We start from the raw sequence: 13,854 nt of genomic DNA, 5'->3' as shown, positions 1-13,854 counted from the left end.
CCATATGAGCCTTAATAAAAATATATATTTTGGAAAAAAAAAATTGATTGAATCATTGGGACATGAAGATGATCATGATTGTCAAGATCCGTCGGCGAATGACGGATCTCTATAGAAGCATGTCTGAACAAGATCCTAAAACATTGTGAAACAATTGACAACCAGAGCAGCGGAACCCCCAAGGAGGATGGTTGTGATCAGTGTTGCCACACGTACAGATTTATCTGGAATAGTACAGATTTTTTTTCGTTATTTTTGGTACAGATACATACAGAGTACAGATTTTCGTCAAAAAGTACAGATTGGTACAGATTTTTTCCATGTGTGAAATTTCTTACATTTGAACAAAGCAACATCGAGGTACATGACGACTTTTACGCCGCAGTATCGCTTGTTGCTGCTGATCTTAAAAGCATTTACAATGAATTTACATTTACAATCATTACAAGAATCGTCTGAAAGTATTCGCGTCGGATGGTGTGGTGATTGAATCGTTGGTTCCAGGCTAAAAAACCTGAATTCACGATACTACATGAAGAGTTCAAAGATTTTTTTTTGATCATTCTAACTAATATCTGCGAGGAATCTTACGTTGATCAATGCTATTAAATTTGAAGATCATTTGAAAAGCGACTAGAATTTGAGGTTGGAATAATAGCAGAAGAAATTACCAGAACAATGGACATCGAAAGGCAGATAATTTCAAAGAATATTTGTCGCAGTTTTTTTCGTGCAGCTGATTAAACAAATGAAAAAAAAATCGATTTTGATGATTAGACGCTCAAGTTTACGGCAATGTTAAATCCCAGAAACTTTTTCAATTTGACTAGTATTAACGTTGTATTGGAAACGTTTCCAGGATTCTACAATGGGAATGTGAAGAATTAAAAAGATAAAATTACTTCGTAAGAAAATCGATTTTTTTGACGTAGAACTACGTCTTTCATTAAGGGTGCCAAATCAGAAAACAGGTCTCGTTTTCATGAAATAAAGTTAACGTTAATAACTATTTTTGCCGCGAACGGATTTTAGCGATTTAAATACTAAACGAATCGGGAATTCCGTAAGATTTGTTTAATATGCTATACATTAGAATCCCCTGGTTTGTAAATGGTTAAAATTCATGAAAACTTTAGGCGTTTTCATTTTTCCATACATTTGTTCTGTCCATTTGTGTGCTTCCCCGAACAGAGCTGTCAATAACGAGCAACTTATCGACGACCAACGAAGGGGAACTCGTAGGATTTGAAGTCGCCGTGAACAAAGGAAAAGTAGAAGAATGAAGGGTAATATTTGCCTTGAATATAATCAGTGGATCTCGCTGAGGCAAAATTTCATTCGGCATCGGACTGTTGAGCAATCCAGTTCAATTTGCTTTCGTTGCACTTCGAGCTAAGATTGGACCCCACCAGTGGTAATTCAACTTGGATATCGTCGTTTGCATTTTCTGTTCGTTATTCTTTATTCGTATCGTGTGTTTTTTTCCCGCGTCATAAATTGGACGTTTCGCGTAGTGTGTGATGAGCAAGAAGAAGAGGGAGGCAGGCTCTAGCCCTGCAAAAAAAAAAACGAACGCATTGCCAGGGGCAATTTCGAGGCAAGCGTCATCTAATGATGCACGCGATGTTGGTGTAGTGAAAAGCGCTCGCACTGAATCGAGCCCTCGCGAGTGTGACACCGCATTGAACAACAGCAAAATAGGCGATTTCGGCGCGTCGGTCGAAAATGTGAACGGCTTCTTTGGTGCCTTTGAGAATGCATCAATGCATTAAACTGACGTTATGGCGAAGCAGGCGTTAAGTTTATGCTCTAAAAATATTTGGGGAATACCAACATCTTGAATGTCTTACTGGAATGTTATAAGTTATTTAGGTTCGCGTGCCAGTCGCAAAACTACCTTTAACTAGGATTGCATTTGTGCTAATATTGATCATAATGAAGCATTGCTACTGTTTTCGAGGTTGTTTATATTAACAAAAAGAGTTTATTTCGCTTGTTTAGTCACCAAGAAAGTAAATGTCGTTCTGGAGTTTTGTATGCGATTAGGTTTCGCTTACCAGTAGCAAAAATTCCTCTAAGGGTCCACTAAGGGTGACAGCTGCGCTTCTCTCGAGCATGAGAAAGTATTGCAACTTTTTTTTATGCCAGTAATATTAACAAAAGCGTTTCTTTTGAGAATAGCGCAAAATGATGAGAAGTATTTGTATTCCTAGTAGCTTCAAGCCACCAATGTATGGTTCTGTAAGCATGCTATGGCGAACGCTTGTTTGGCGCTTGGTTTACGTTGTACGAACGATGCCTAGAGGTGCGATTGCTTTGAGGCAGTATTAAATAACATGTAGCATGATATTTGATACTTGCAAGTGTTGTCATTGTTATTTCCATTTGGTGCCAAAGATATATTGATGTAGTTATGAGATGTGAAATAATGGTGCTGGTGTAACATGTATATAATCGACTGTAGCCGAGTCTATGTCAATTGCGAAAAAGGCCACCGGAATATCGTTCGAGGTAAATTTTCAATGCATTGACATGAAATAAATTCCGACATACGATCAGCTAGTGTATTGTTTTGCGAGGGCAAGAATGAATCATCCATCAATTATCGTCAACTGATTCTACAATGAAAAACCATTTCAAAGATTATTCTACTAAGCAGTTGTTTCGAAAATTTCACAGCATTAGAGAATAATATCCGAAGGTATAAACAAGCGACTTATATAAAATAACAGCGTAGTTCTACGTCAACAATGCGGTCGTATCTTGGACACAACTTACTATAATTTTTTTTGAATATAATCGAAACAAAAATAAGCTTTGAAATCGGCTCAGCAACGATACGATACGAATTTGGTCAAACATCGTGGTGGCAGCTCGGAAATTAAAAAAACAATAGTTTGCAATCTAGACTGATTGCAACAGAACAACTGCTCGTTCAAGTCAGGTTATTTTGTTCTTTCGTGTAAAGACCAGCAAACCTCGTAATGATTGAAGAAGATGGCTCAGTATAACCCTGGAAAATGACACGAAAATAGTTGCTCTGGACGCAAATATATATACCGCGTCCAGAAAATTTTCATGCCTTCTTCCCACATAGTAAATTTAAACGACGAGAGACTCAAAAGACTCATAGAAAGTCAAAACGAGTATCTCTTCACTCAAAATGGCGAATACTTAAGCGATCTAATCCAAATGTGTAGTTTTTGTTTCGTTGCCATCCGAAATTAGTTTAATCTCCATACGATCGTCCCGAACCCGTACTTGTACTGTGCGGTCGTCCCGATCCGCATTTCTTTCCATTTTCTTTTGTACTCATACGGTCGTCCTGATCCGTACTTATTATGAAAGATTTATCTATTTTTACCTTGCTATACATGCTATACACAAAAGTGTAACATATCAGTGCTAATAATTTGTTTGTTTTCCTTGTACATATTTTGAGTATTATTAATATATGATCTTGAGTTTCAATGCGTTACTGCTAAGTGATATGTATTATTGCAATTGGTTTACAAGACAGATGTGCATCAGTACTTATTTTTTTATCGTCTACTAAACATAGAAACATAATTTAAAACAAACCATTTTGTTTTGTTACATTATAGAAGCCAAAGTCATGAGCTGCAATAATTGGAAAATAAATCGTTGTTTCTCGCAACGAGTTTCAATGTTGCTATCGTTCAAGTCAACCTGCAGTTTAACTTGGAGCACTAGAATATCTGCCAACCATGCTGTTTAATTTATATTTTTTTGAAACGTATCATTTACTTACTGAAAATCTCCATGCCTCCCATGGTAATATAGTTCTGCTACTTGTAGTCTTCCGCTAACAAGGTGATCCCGGGCTGACGACTCATGTATTCATGTAATTTCAAGTTGTTCACACAAAAAGTTCTACTGCTCTTTCGCACACATACCGCAGAATTTTGGTTTGTCCTAAACCGCTTCTCGTTTTCTACAGTTTTTTGGGACTATTTCGGATTCCGTTTGGGCCGTATTTACAAAAAAAAGAAGCAGATATTTCTCAGCGAACTCCAACAGCTTCACATGCTTGGAAATGCCTGCAACAATTCCTCTCCCGATTACCGTCAGACCAGAAAGCTTTATGAAGTCTGTCTTGACGTGATGATGATGATGATGATTGTCCACATCATACCTCTACAAAGGTTTGAGTAGGACAGTTTGTCTTATAGATAGTATTTATGCTTAAACATATCGAGAAACCAGTATCATAAAAAATCGAAGAGAACTGGTTCTGTTGCAGGCATAAATTTCTATAAAATGAACATTTTAAGTAAATTTAAATTTTATATTTTATATTTAATTTTTTTTATTTAAAAAAAATTAAATATAAAATATAAAATATAAAATATATTTTTTATATTTAAAATATAAACAAAGTTTTTGCCCAAAGCCTGTAAAAAAATTCGAACTCAGGAAGATCCTGATTGGGAATTGAGCTCAATATCTAAAAGTTTCCACTTGTGGATGTGAATAGAATCTGCTACAACTAAGATACGATAAGCCATCTGATGAAAGATATTTTACGGCATTTCTGAATGAGCTATCCCAATTCCAGTTTCCTCTTCAGACTCCACATAAAAATTTGCAGTTTTCTGCCAGTACTCCTTATTAACATTAGTCCAGGCTCACCAAACGCGCGCGAGAATGAAACTTTCGTAGACAACGCTCGGTTTTTCTACAATCTACAACACAATAAGGTTTTGTATGTTTCGTCGTCCATCAACACGCCAGTGAACTTCGTCAGCACCGTCGTGTACAATTTCGGGCATTTGAAGTCGCTATCTCCTAATAATTCCACAGTACATTTCGTCTGTTAGTTCGATGCACGGTTGCAGACAATTTCCACTCCAAATTTGTTCATGACATCTCGGACGGTGAATTGGGAAAAAAAGCACTAACCACTCTTTTTTGTCATAATTGCGGAATCCGGCTTTCGATTTTCCACGGATCTCTCTCTCTTCTCGACTTCATGGATGTCGACAATCGTTCCCGAACACTTCTGTTACGTTGGCGACAGTTGATCAACGCGACGCGCGGGTAATTAATATTTTCACAGTGTACTTCTGGGCGTAGTTTGCCATCTTTTACTAACGTTTAGCACTGCGTACGCCGGAAGAGAACCTGAAACTCAAATTCGTCAAATGTCGCTTGCTGGATGAAGACGACGAACCGACGCGAGTATAGGAGTAACTTTTTTGAACAAGTGTTTTTTTTTCATATTCCAACTAATCGGAAAAAAGGTGTTATGGGTATTAATTTAAAGAAAAAATATATGATTGAATGAAAAAACTTTAGAACATAGAACAACTACAACTACAACTACATTCAGTTTTAATAGTCATTCAATTCAGCCGTCTCAAAACGAAATTATTGATTCTCGAACTGTGGGACTGACTGTATGCACGAGTATAGGAGGGTTATAAATGAACATCATATTTTTAAAATGTTTGGAAACACTCGTCTTCAAGGCTAGCTCAATGGTGATCAATGGTTAGCTAATCAAGTGCATGATAACTCAATGCTATGTTAGAAAAAAAAATAAACGTAACCTCAAAGTGATTCAAGTGACCTCAAAGATGAATCGCTGCTTGAATGATTTGTTGTGCGCTCGGTACATAGGGAATGCGACGCTCAAACTTTGCCTTGTCATGTCCAAACTCTTCACCGAAAATACGGACCGTCGGAAGCCGCCTTTTTAAAAGTTGATAAAAACGTGAGAAAACCCAGCCACATTTCATACGGGCTACGGGCGGAACAACGCGGAAGGAAATTTTCGGATTGTTTAGCTAAACCGTAACAAAAAGTCAAAAGGCGAAGTCTTGTAGAAATTTTAATATCGCACACTAGTCGCTTGTTTTTTGTTTCAATTACATGGTTTGTGTCCTCCAACAGTTTTACTGTCTGCATGGTTCCTTGTTCGCTTTGTAAATAGTGGTTCTACCAAACTTTGATAGATTTAATTAGCATGAAATGTTGTATTTGTTTAGTGTTTCTATCTAAGATGATCGATATTTTGTGCACGAGGGGTCTCCAGGGCGTTAACTAAGAAATCAAGAAGAGCTACGCGAATGAGCAATCTCAGTCTTCTAATCAATTAGGCTTGAGCTGCGTCAACTTTTACATTGCCTAAAGTGCAACAAGTGGAACTAAATTCTAGAAGCCTTCGTTTACAGATCGAGAGGAGAAAAGATTGTTTAAGATAAATCGTCCTTCGGCAAATAATAAATATCCTGCTACCCCAAAGCCTACATGAAGCGTGTAGAAAATCTAAGCGGTCACCGATGTCATCGATTCCGCCCCTAGGAGGAACAGTTCGCGATGGAGTTCTTTGGGGGAGTGCGTTCGTACACACGCCGGTGCATTTTGTCCACGGATTTCAGGAAATAGGTTCCGGGGAAGAGAACATCGACCGACCCTGTCGGTTCGTACGGTGCAGCGTGATTATTTTTCTCGCGAACTTCCATCAGTTTGGTGAATTCTTCGGGTGCCACTTTGTGTCGGGAGTCCAGCAGCGGTTGAACATAACTTAAATGCGCCTTGAATGTGCTCAGAGCTTGCGAGTCGCTGGTGATCGATAGGGAATACATGGAAGAGGCCAGACCGGAACCGTATGAGAATACTCCAACCTTTTTACCGAGTAATTCGGAAACATCGCTATTGATGAGGAGCGAAACGAGTCCACCGTAAACGGAAGGTGTGTACATGTTCCCGACCTGATTGGCTAGATGAAGCGATTTCTTCGTTTTGGCGTTGAACAGGGGTGTATAGTGCGTCATGAAGGCCTTCTCCACGTCGCGATCAAAATAGGTATCCTCAAGTTTGATGCTCTCAAACTGTTCGAAGCCTGGATACTCAGCCAGGCGCTGTTCTTTCGGGCTTAACACGTAATCATTCAATCCCAACCGGGCAAGGGATTTCTGAACTAGCTTACAGTAAGGTGTGTGGAAAATGACTGCATCGAAATGGTCCAAATTGATTGGCTTGGCCTCGGAATTTCTCTGCGCATATTGTTTTCTATACAGCTGGTAACAATTATCGAGTGCACTCAAGTAACACTGTATGGATAGTTTACCATCTACGACTGGATACTCTGAGCTGAGATCAGGTTTGTAGAAATCATAGGCATGCTTCATGAAACAGGCCCGAAGACCCCGGTCAAAGGTTAAAGGCGCATTTGGTCCCACCAGCATTGCAACAGCTCCGGCTCCTCCCGTGGGTCGTGCTGAACCTTGGGCATAAACTGCAATGTCAGCACAAACGACAAGCGCCAATCGACCGTTCCAACTCGATGACTCAACCCAATTCACCGCATTGAATAAAGCTGCCGTTCCGCCGTAACAAGCATTTGTGGTATCGATTCCCTCTAAATCGGTCACTCCCTCAGGTTCGAACAGCTGCATCAGCACCGATTTAACACTCTTGGATTTGTCCACAATCGTCTCGGTTCCAACCTCGAGTCGACCGATTTTCGAATGTGGAATTTTGTGACGCTGCAGCAAATTGCTCACCACTGTCAAGCATAACGAGTTGACATCTTCTCGATCGGAGCAAAAGCCCATCCTACTCTGGCCCAATCCAATGGTATATTTCCCTGCGGAAGCACCATCGTACACTTCCAGTTCCGTCTGGTCTACGAATTGCGAAGGAAAAACTATTTCCAGGGCTAAAATTCCCACATTTTCCGGCCAACTACTCATTGTATATTTACACTCCCAAACTTTTTTTTCTCAATGAAGCAACAATTCACACAAGGCTACGCGAACAACAGCTCAAAAAAAACTTTCTTTTTTCACGCTTCAAGCTCTTCTTTCATTCAGAGAAAGTGCTCCGAAACTGTCGAGAGCTACACCGTTATTCCTGGTATGTGCGCGCCAGCAGCCTTTCTGGAAACCCCGCTTTCTGTCTATTATATAATGCAGGTAAAACCGGACCACGGTATCTCCAGGAACAGAATTCCGGTACAACAAGCTGAGCAATCTCCTTCGTTATGTCACGCGCGTGAAGTCAAGGCGCTTCTTATCCAACTATTTTGCTGACTAGGTCAAATCACTCAACACCGTGCCCGCGAAAGGAAACCAGCCTGAAACGTCCGCCGCAATGAAACTACGAACAATGACTGAGCGCTGACTGACGTTGGTTGACTCTGTGGTTTCGCCCCGCGCGGAGTAAAGTGAAAACTATCGGTGAGCAGAGGAACAAAAAACAAGTTTTTTTCGTCTCCAGCGCACACACCTTCCACTCCTAGTGACGATGCCACTGCTGCTGCTGCTGCTACTACCTAAACGTTTTATCAACCACGGAGTAGATCTTCACAACAATTGGATGACTCCACACGCGCGAGGCGCTTCGTCGAAGGTGGATAGCGCAGTGTGTGCGGAATAGAATTCAAAACACGTTTTGCTGCTGCTGCTGCTGTTCCTGAATCATGTGTTATTCGACGAAACGATGCGCAACGAAGTGTCAGACGAAAGGGAGACGCAACAAAAACAAAGACCGACGATTGCGCACTTTTCCTGCCGTTATACTTACCGTTTCCGATAGTGACATCTGAGTCACTCGGATGGGCTGTGATTGACGAATTACATCACTTCCTTATACTATGACATATGAAGGGATAAACATAATTGGATGGGTTGTAAATCGTAGTATTTTCTCCACATGAACTGCGCTTGCGTTTCACTCCGCCGCTTGACACATCAGCAAAAATTACAGATTAAAAGGGAGAAAGAAAACTCAACAGTAGAGCCATCTGGCGGAAACTATATTATGATGAATTCGATTGTGTATCCCAGCTCCAAAAATATATCGGCTCTTTAGCCAACTCTTTGACAACAAATCTTTTGATAGAAACCATAATGTCGACCGAATTCTTATTACTGATTGATATTTTTGACCTGTGGATCTGCTAGCTGTCTGAATAAAATACGATATTTGACAAAGTTTTTGGAAATCATTCATATTTCTAGGGAAATTAAAAAAAAGCTTTAAGCTGTTAAGAAAAAATTGAATTTAAATTTATATGCTTCTATATCTCGAGAGGAAGCAATATTTTAAAAAATTGTACATTTCAGTTGAATTTTTCAAAGTTTGACGGTTCATGAACAATCTTACAAAGATGTAGATATGATTTCTATCTTTTTAAAGGAAATAATACAAGAAAAAGATTCTACGCGCATTATTAGACGGAAAAATTGTATGCGCGTGAAATTTCATACGCAAATGTTACGTCTGTTTTGAAAACCTTTCAATTTTCTAAAACTCAGTTTATCAACATTGATACATCACTAAAAGTCAAAATAACACCTCAAACCGATGTTTCTGTGAGATTATCTGCCAGTGTCTGTTATTCATTGAGATACGAGGGTGAGCCAATAACTCGCTTGTAGAAAAGGAACAAGAATAAATAGCAAGATTTGGTAAAATACTAGTTGAAGTACACATATTAATCTTCAAAATTATGTACTCATTTTTCAACATAGTCACTCATAAGCATTACACATTCCCCCAACGTGTTACAAGAATGAATTTGATATTCATATGTTGAATCTTTTCGGCAATACAAACGAGCTGGAAACAGCTTCCATTGTGGAGTGGGAGATGCAGAAACGGGTGATTGATTGGCAAACAATAAATGAAAGAATGTGCAGACTGAGGATGCGAGACCACTTCTTCAAAATCAGCATTATCTACGTTCACAATCCCCATCTAGCCGATGACGACAAAGAAGAATTTTACGCGCAGCTAGACCTTGAATACGATCGCTGCCCAAAACACGACATCAAAATCGTCATCGGGGATTTGAACGCACAGGTCGGCCAAGAGGAATTCAAACAGGGTTGCCATAATAAAATCTGTGATTTTGGTCTCAAAAAATACCTATAAAGGCGACATACAGGGTACATTTATGAAAAGGTAGTCTGGACTGACTAGTGCATCAGTGCAATTATCATGGAGCGGTATAATGAGTTTGTCTAAATAAGTTTATTTCTTTTGTATTTTAGCTAAATGCTAAATTTTTTTAGCTAAATTTAGCTAAATTTATTCATTGATGTGTAAAGATAATCTGTTTAGATCAAAACCTAGAGGAAATTGTGGTTCGGTAATTCAGAGTTTAGCTTCCTGAAGCTCTCTGTAGCTCTCCAATACCTGCTACTGCAGTGCTCGAATTGAGCTTTCAAAACTAGCAGAATGACAAGGTTTTTCATTAGAGATGTTGATAGTGCTGCTCCCGATTTCATTTGTCGGAATATCCCTCTCGGGATAATCATGTTTCGTCCCATTAGAAAACTGGACCAACTCCGCGGATGTTATGGATGATTTATGATTTTTTACTTTTGCTTGATGTCAATCAAGACCTTTCGGCGAGCCGTCCGTTTTGATTTCCTGAGGCCTGAGAATCGTTAGCCTTTCTGACAGTAGGAACAGCTAAAAATAGACATTTTTGTGTAATAATTGTAACTATAATATGGATTTGTTCAAATTTACCCGTTTGTATCAGTTTTCGACGATATTGTACTTCCAAGCCATCGATATGAATGAAACAATCTGGACTGAAGTGAAGCGAGCAAATATACATGTGTTTAGTATTGCTGTTTAGCTCCTGTCCAAAGAATCGAAGCCATTTCATTCGAATAGTCACATCCCTTGGGGATCGATGGAATGATAATTTGTGGGATATGTTTTCATAATTCGAGTTGGACTCGAGCCAGGGTAGCAATGGCTAAACACTCACGCATCCGGGTGCCACACATCGAGCCATAGAGTTATCTGAAAATAGAAATATTTTATATATATTCCTTCGCAGTCGGGCCGCCGTAAAAAGACCACTTTAAAAAGCGACACAGAAATAACACATCCTGGGTACTAGTTCCGTTATTTTAAATTTAATGGTTTACTAACTGCTCTATCTCACGTATTATTGACATATTTTCAAATAAAATGTAGCAAAACACGTAATATTCGCAACAAAAAAAAACACTTGTTATGAATTGCTTTGCGATTGCTGCTTTCCGTCAAAGCTAAGATGTCATAGTTGAGAGTGTATAAGTGAATCGTGTCGGACACACTTCGAGTCGTAGATACCTTCTCATAAACATACCCTGGGTGACATAGTTGTACTCTCCGATGAGGAGAAAAAAGGCAATACGGATGGACAAGTTAGATCCGCAACCGTAAGAACAATAAAAGGGGAATTTACTAGACCAGCTGTGAAATTAGCAGTATTAGAGATGACTCGAAACGATACGGACACCACTAAAATCCCGCCAGAAAATAATATTTCTTCATCGCCTCTCAACTTTGTTGGTGTAATACAAGGTGCACCAGAAAATAAGATGGAAGTGGGAGAACGAAAAAAGTTTACGAACTGGGGAATAAGAAAAACAGCTGTCGACGAACATGTGAAAGAACTTGCATCGAGTCTCAAGTCAAAACAAGAACAAAAACAGAAAGCTAAAAGGAAAATGAGACCATATACTGGCTCAATACAAAACAAAATAGTAACTGCGTTGAAAGTTTTGGTATTAGTTAATTTAACAAGTGCCGTGAGCATTAAGCCTCTCGAAGAAGCAGGATTGATGTTCGACCATTTAGGATCCTGCCTAGTAAAGCGTAAAGCGAATTTGGAGGACGAACATCGTATCGAATATAGCACCTAATGACGATATATCCATGCTTGATTCAATTCATTCGTATTTAGCAGAAGCCTTAACATTTTTGGGAAACGTAACTAGAGAAAAAATTTTGGCAGATATAACTATGTCAATAGAACGACAATGTAATAACGCTAAACAATAAATAACTTTTTTATATCGACTAAAAAGAAGTAAAGGAATACTTGGATTCCTGAAGGATTTACTATTCGGAAGTAATGAGGTGGAAGACGAAGTACAATCTTTACGCATCCATGAAGAGCAGAAAATCAGAAGGCAGTTGCCGAGAGGATACACTATCCTTGGAGACCCGCTAGCAGTCAAATATGAACATAAGAATGAAAATGGAACTATACACATAATAATGGAAAATGTTATTATCTTTAAGAACAATTTCGAACTTTGAAGAGTAATCTCGGTTCCTGATAATGGAAGTATTGTACAGATAGACCACTCTACTATAGCAAAAAACGATAACGAAGAATTTTTCTACCCAAACGAAAATTTAGTAAAATTTAATGAAAGTCATTATATAATAAATCAACCAGAATTTATTAGAACAATGGATTGTATAGCTGGCTACAAAGAACATGTGTATAACAAAAACACTACAGGAGCCATACACAACGTTGATACAACTAAGCAAAGTTAATTCAATATTGTATATAATCAGCCATTCTAAGACAATTATAATTCATTGCGATAATACAGTGATGTCACCACCCTATAAGGTTGCGATTGTAGAATTATTCCTTCTGAGAAATTCTAACTGAGAATAACGTTTTATACGCCCCAATATTAGGATATGATACAAAATCAAAAATATTCTTCAAATCAATAGAAAAGCTTTCATAATATTGCAAAATTAGACGCAGATGTAAAACTAAACAAAACAATCTCGAATGAAAATCCATATAAAAATTTGAACATAGAGGACATAAGAATCCCTGAAAATGATTTCATTCAAGAGAGCATTCTCTTCAAGTCTGCGAACAGAAAATAGTCGCTGGGGGCCAGATCCGGAGAATACGGTGGATGCGGAAGCAATTCGAAACCCAATTCATGCAATTTTGCCATCGTTTTCATTGATTTGTGATTTTTCCATTTTTTTCACAATAACAAAAGTTGCTTCACTCTCAATGCTGTAACTCACGAACCAATCGACCGATTGCTATCAAATTTTGACACGTATCCATATATATGGTGCTTTATGATAGTCAAGTAGATTTTTGCGATTGGGGCCACCTAGACGTCAACCGTATGAACTTTTCAGCCGAAATGTTAAACAGTCTTTCTTGGGGATTACGGTTTTCCCCTGCTTCTATATTTATTGCTTTGGCCATAAGCGGCCGGAGCATCCTATTTTATTGCCCTCATCCGCAATAAATGAGTACCTAAATTTTATAACTTTTATTGCCTATAATTTTAACCCTTTTTCTGCCGGGGTCTTATTTCTAAGTTAACAATATAAATTCAAGTTTTTGCTTATCTTATGGATTCGACACACGATCCGCGATAAGCCTCATCTGTCCGTAACAGTATCAGTTCACACTTTTTCTAAACGAATTTTAATATTATGTGAAGTTATTCACGAACCAAAACGGTGCTATATCCGCGGCAAGATTTGAACGGCGCAAACCGTCCGACTTGAGAAGTTGGACAGGAACTACGAGAACTGGTTTTAACCACTACCGTTTGAATCACGATGTATATTTCGAAAACTTTTATTTGATTGACTGTGATACAGATACGTTTCAAGCGGTCCTCCTTGACCTATTCGCTACTTGTATATGGGAATTAAGTACAAATAGAGATTCATCTGAATTGATTTCTGTCTCTCTATCGAGATCAATTTCTCTTCTACCTAAAACTTAATTATATTAGATTTAAGCTGATTCTAGTGAGATGACTGTATATGAGTTCACTACTGTTGTAGGGTGTTTTGATCATGTATATAGGATATGTTGTCCAACATATATGTCCAACAGGTGCTACTATGAATAATATATATCGATATTCAGTATAAACAAAAGTTGTCATCCATGCCCGAGGAAAGAATTAATGAAACCATCAGGAACTCTATGTATTGCGGCACTGTAAAGGGCATTGTTATATATGTTCAAACAGAAAGATTAAATACGAAAGATCCCAAACTAATTATTTTTGTGGTACATGCGAA

At 38.5% G+C, this 13,854-nt stretch overlaps 1 protein-coding gene across 1 annotated transcript; it reads right to left on the bottom strand.

The window, feature by feature from the left end:
* Positions 1-5,838: 5,838 nt before the first annotated feature.
* LOC129771393 (hydroxymethylglutaryl-CoA synthase 1) lies at positions 5,839-8,450 on the bottom strand. Its single transcript, XM_055774992.1, has one exon. It carries the CDS (start codon positions 7,719-7,721, stop codon positions 6,324-6,326), a length of 1,398 nt encoding a protein of 465 aa, XP_055630967.1. The 5' UTR covers positions 7,722-8,450; the 3' UTR covers positions 5,839-6,323.
* Between the last annotated feature and the right edge of the window lie 5,404 nt (positions 8,451-13,854).

Source organism: Toxorhynchites rutilus, chromosome 2 (assembly GCF_029784135.1).
Source record: "Toxorhynchites rutilus septentrionalis strain SRP chromosome 2, ASM2978413v1, whole genome shotgun sequence".
NCBI classification, from domain to species: domain Eukaryota; kingdom Metazoa; phylum Arthropoda; class Insecta; order Diptera; family Culicidae; genus Toxorhynchites; species Toxorhynchites rutilus.
This window is presented reverse-complemented; position numbering and strand designations above follow the sequence as displayed.

What these genes read in the sequence shown, in the direction of transcription:
- LOC129771393 (XM_055774992.1), bottom strand. Translation starts at nt 7,721, where the DNA reads ATGAGTAGTTGGCCGGAAAATGTGGGAATTTTAGCCCTGGAAATAGTT.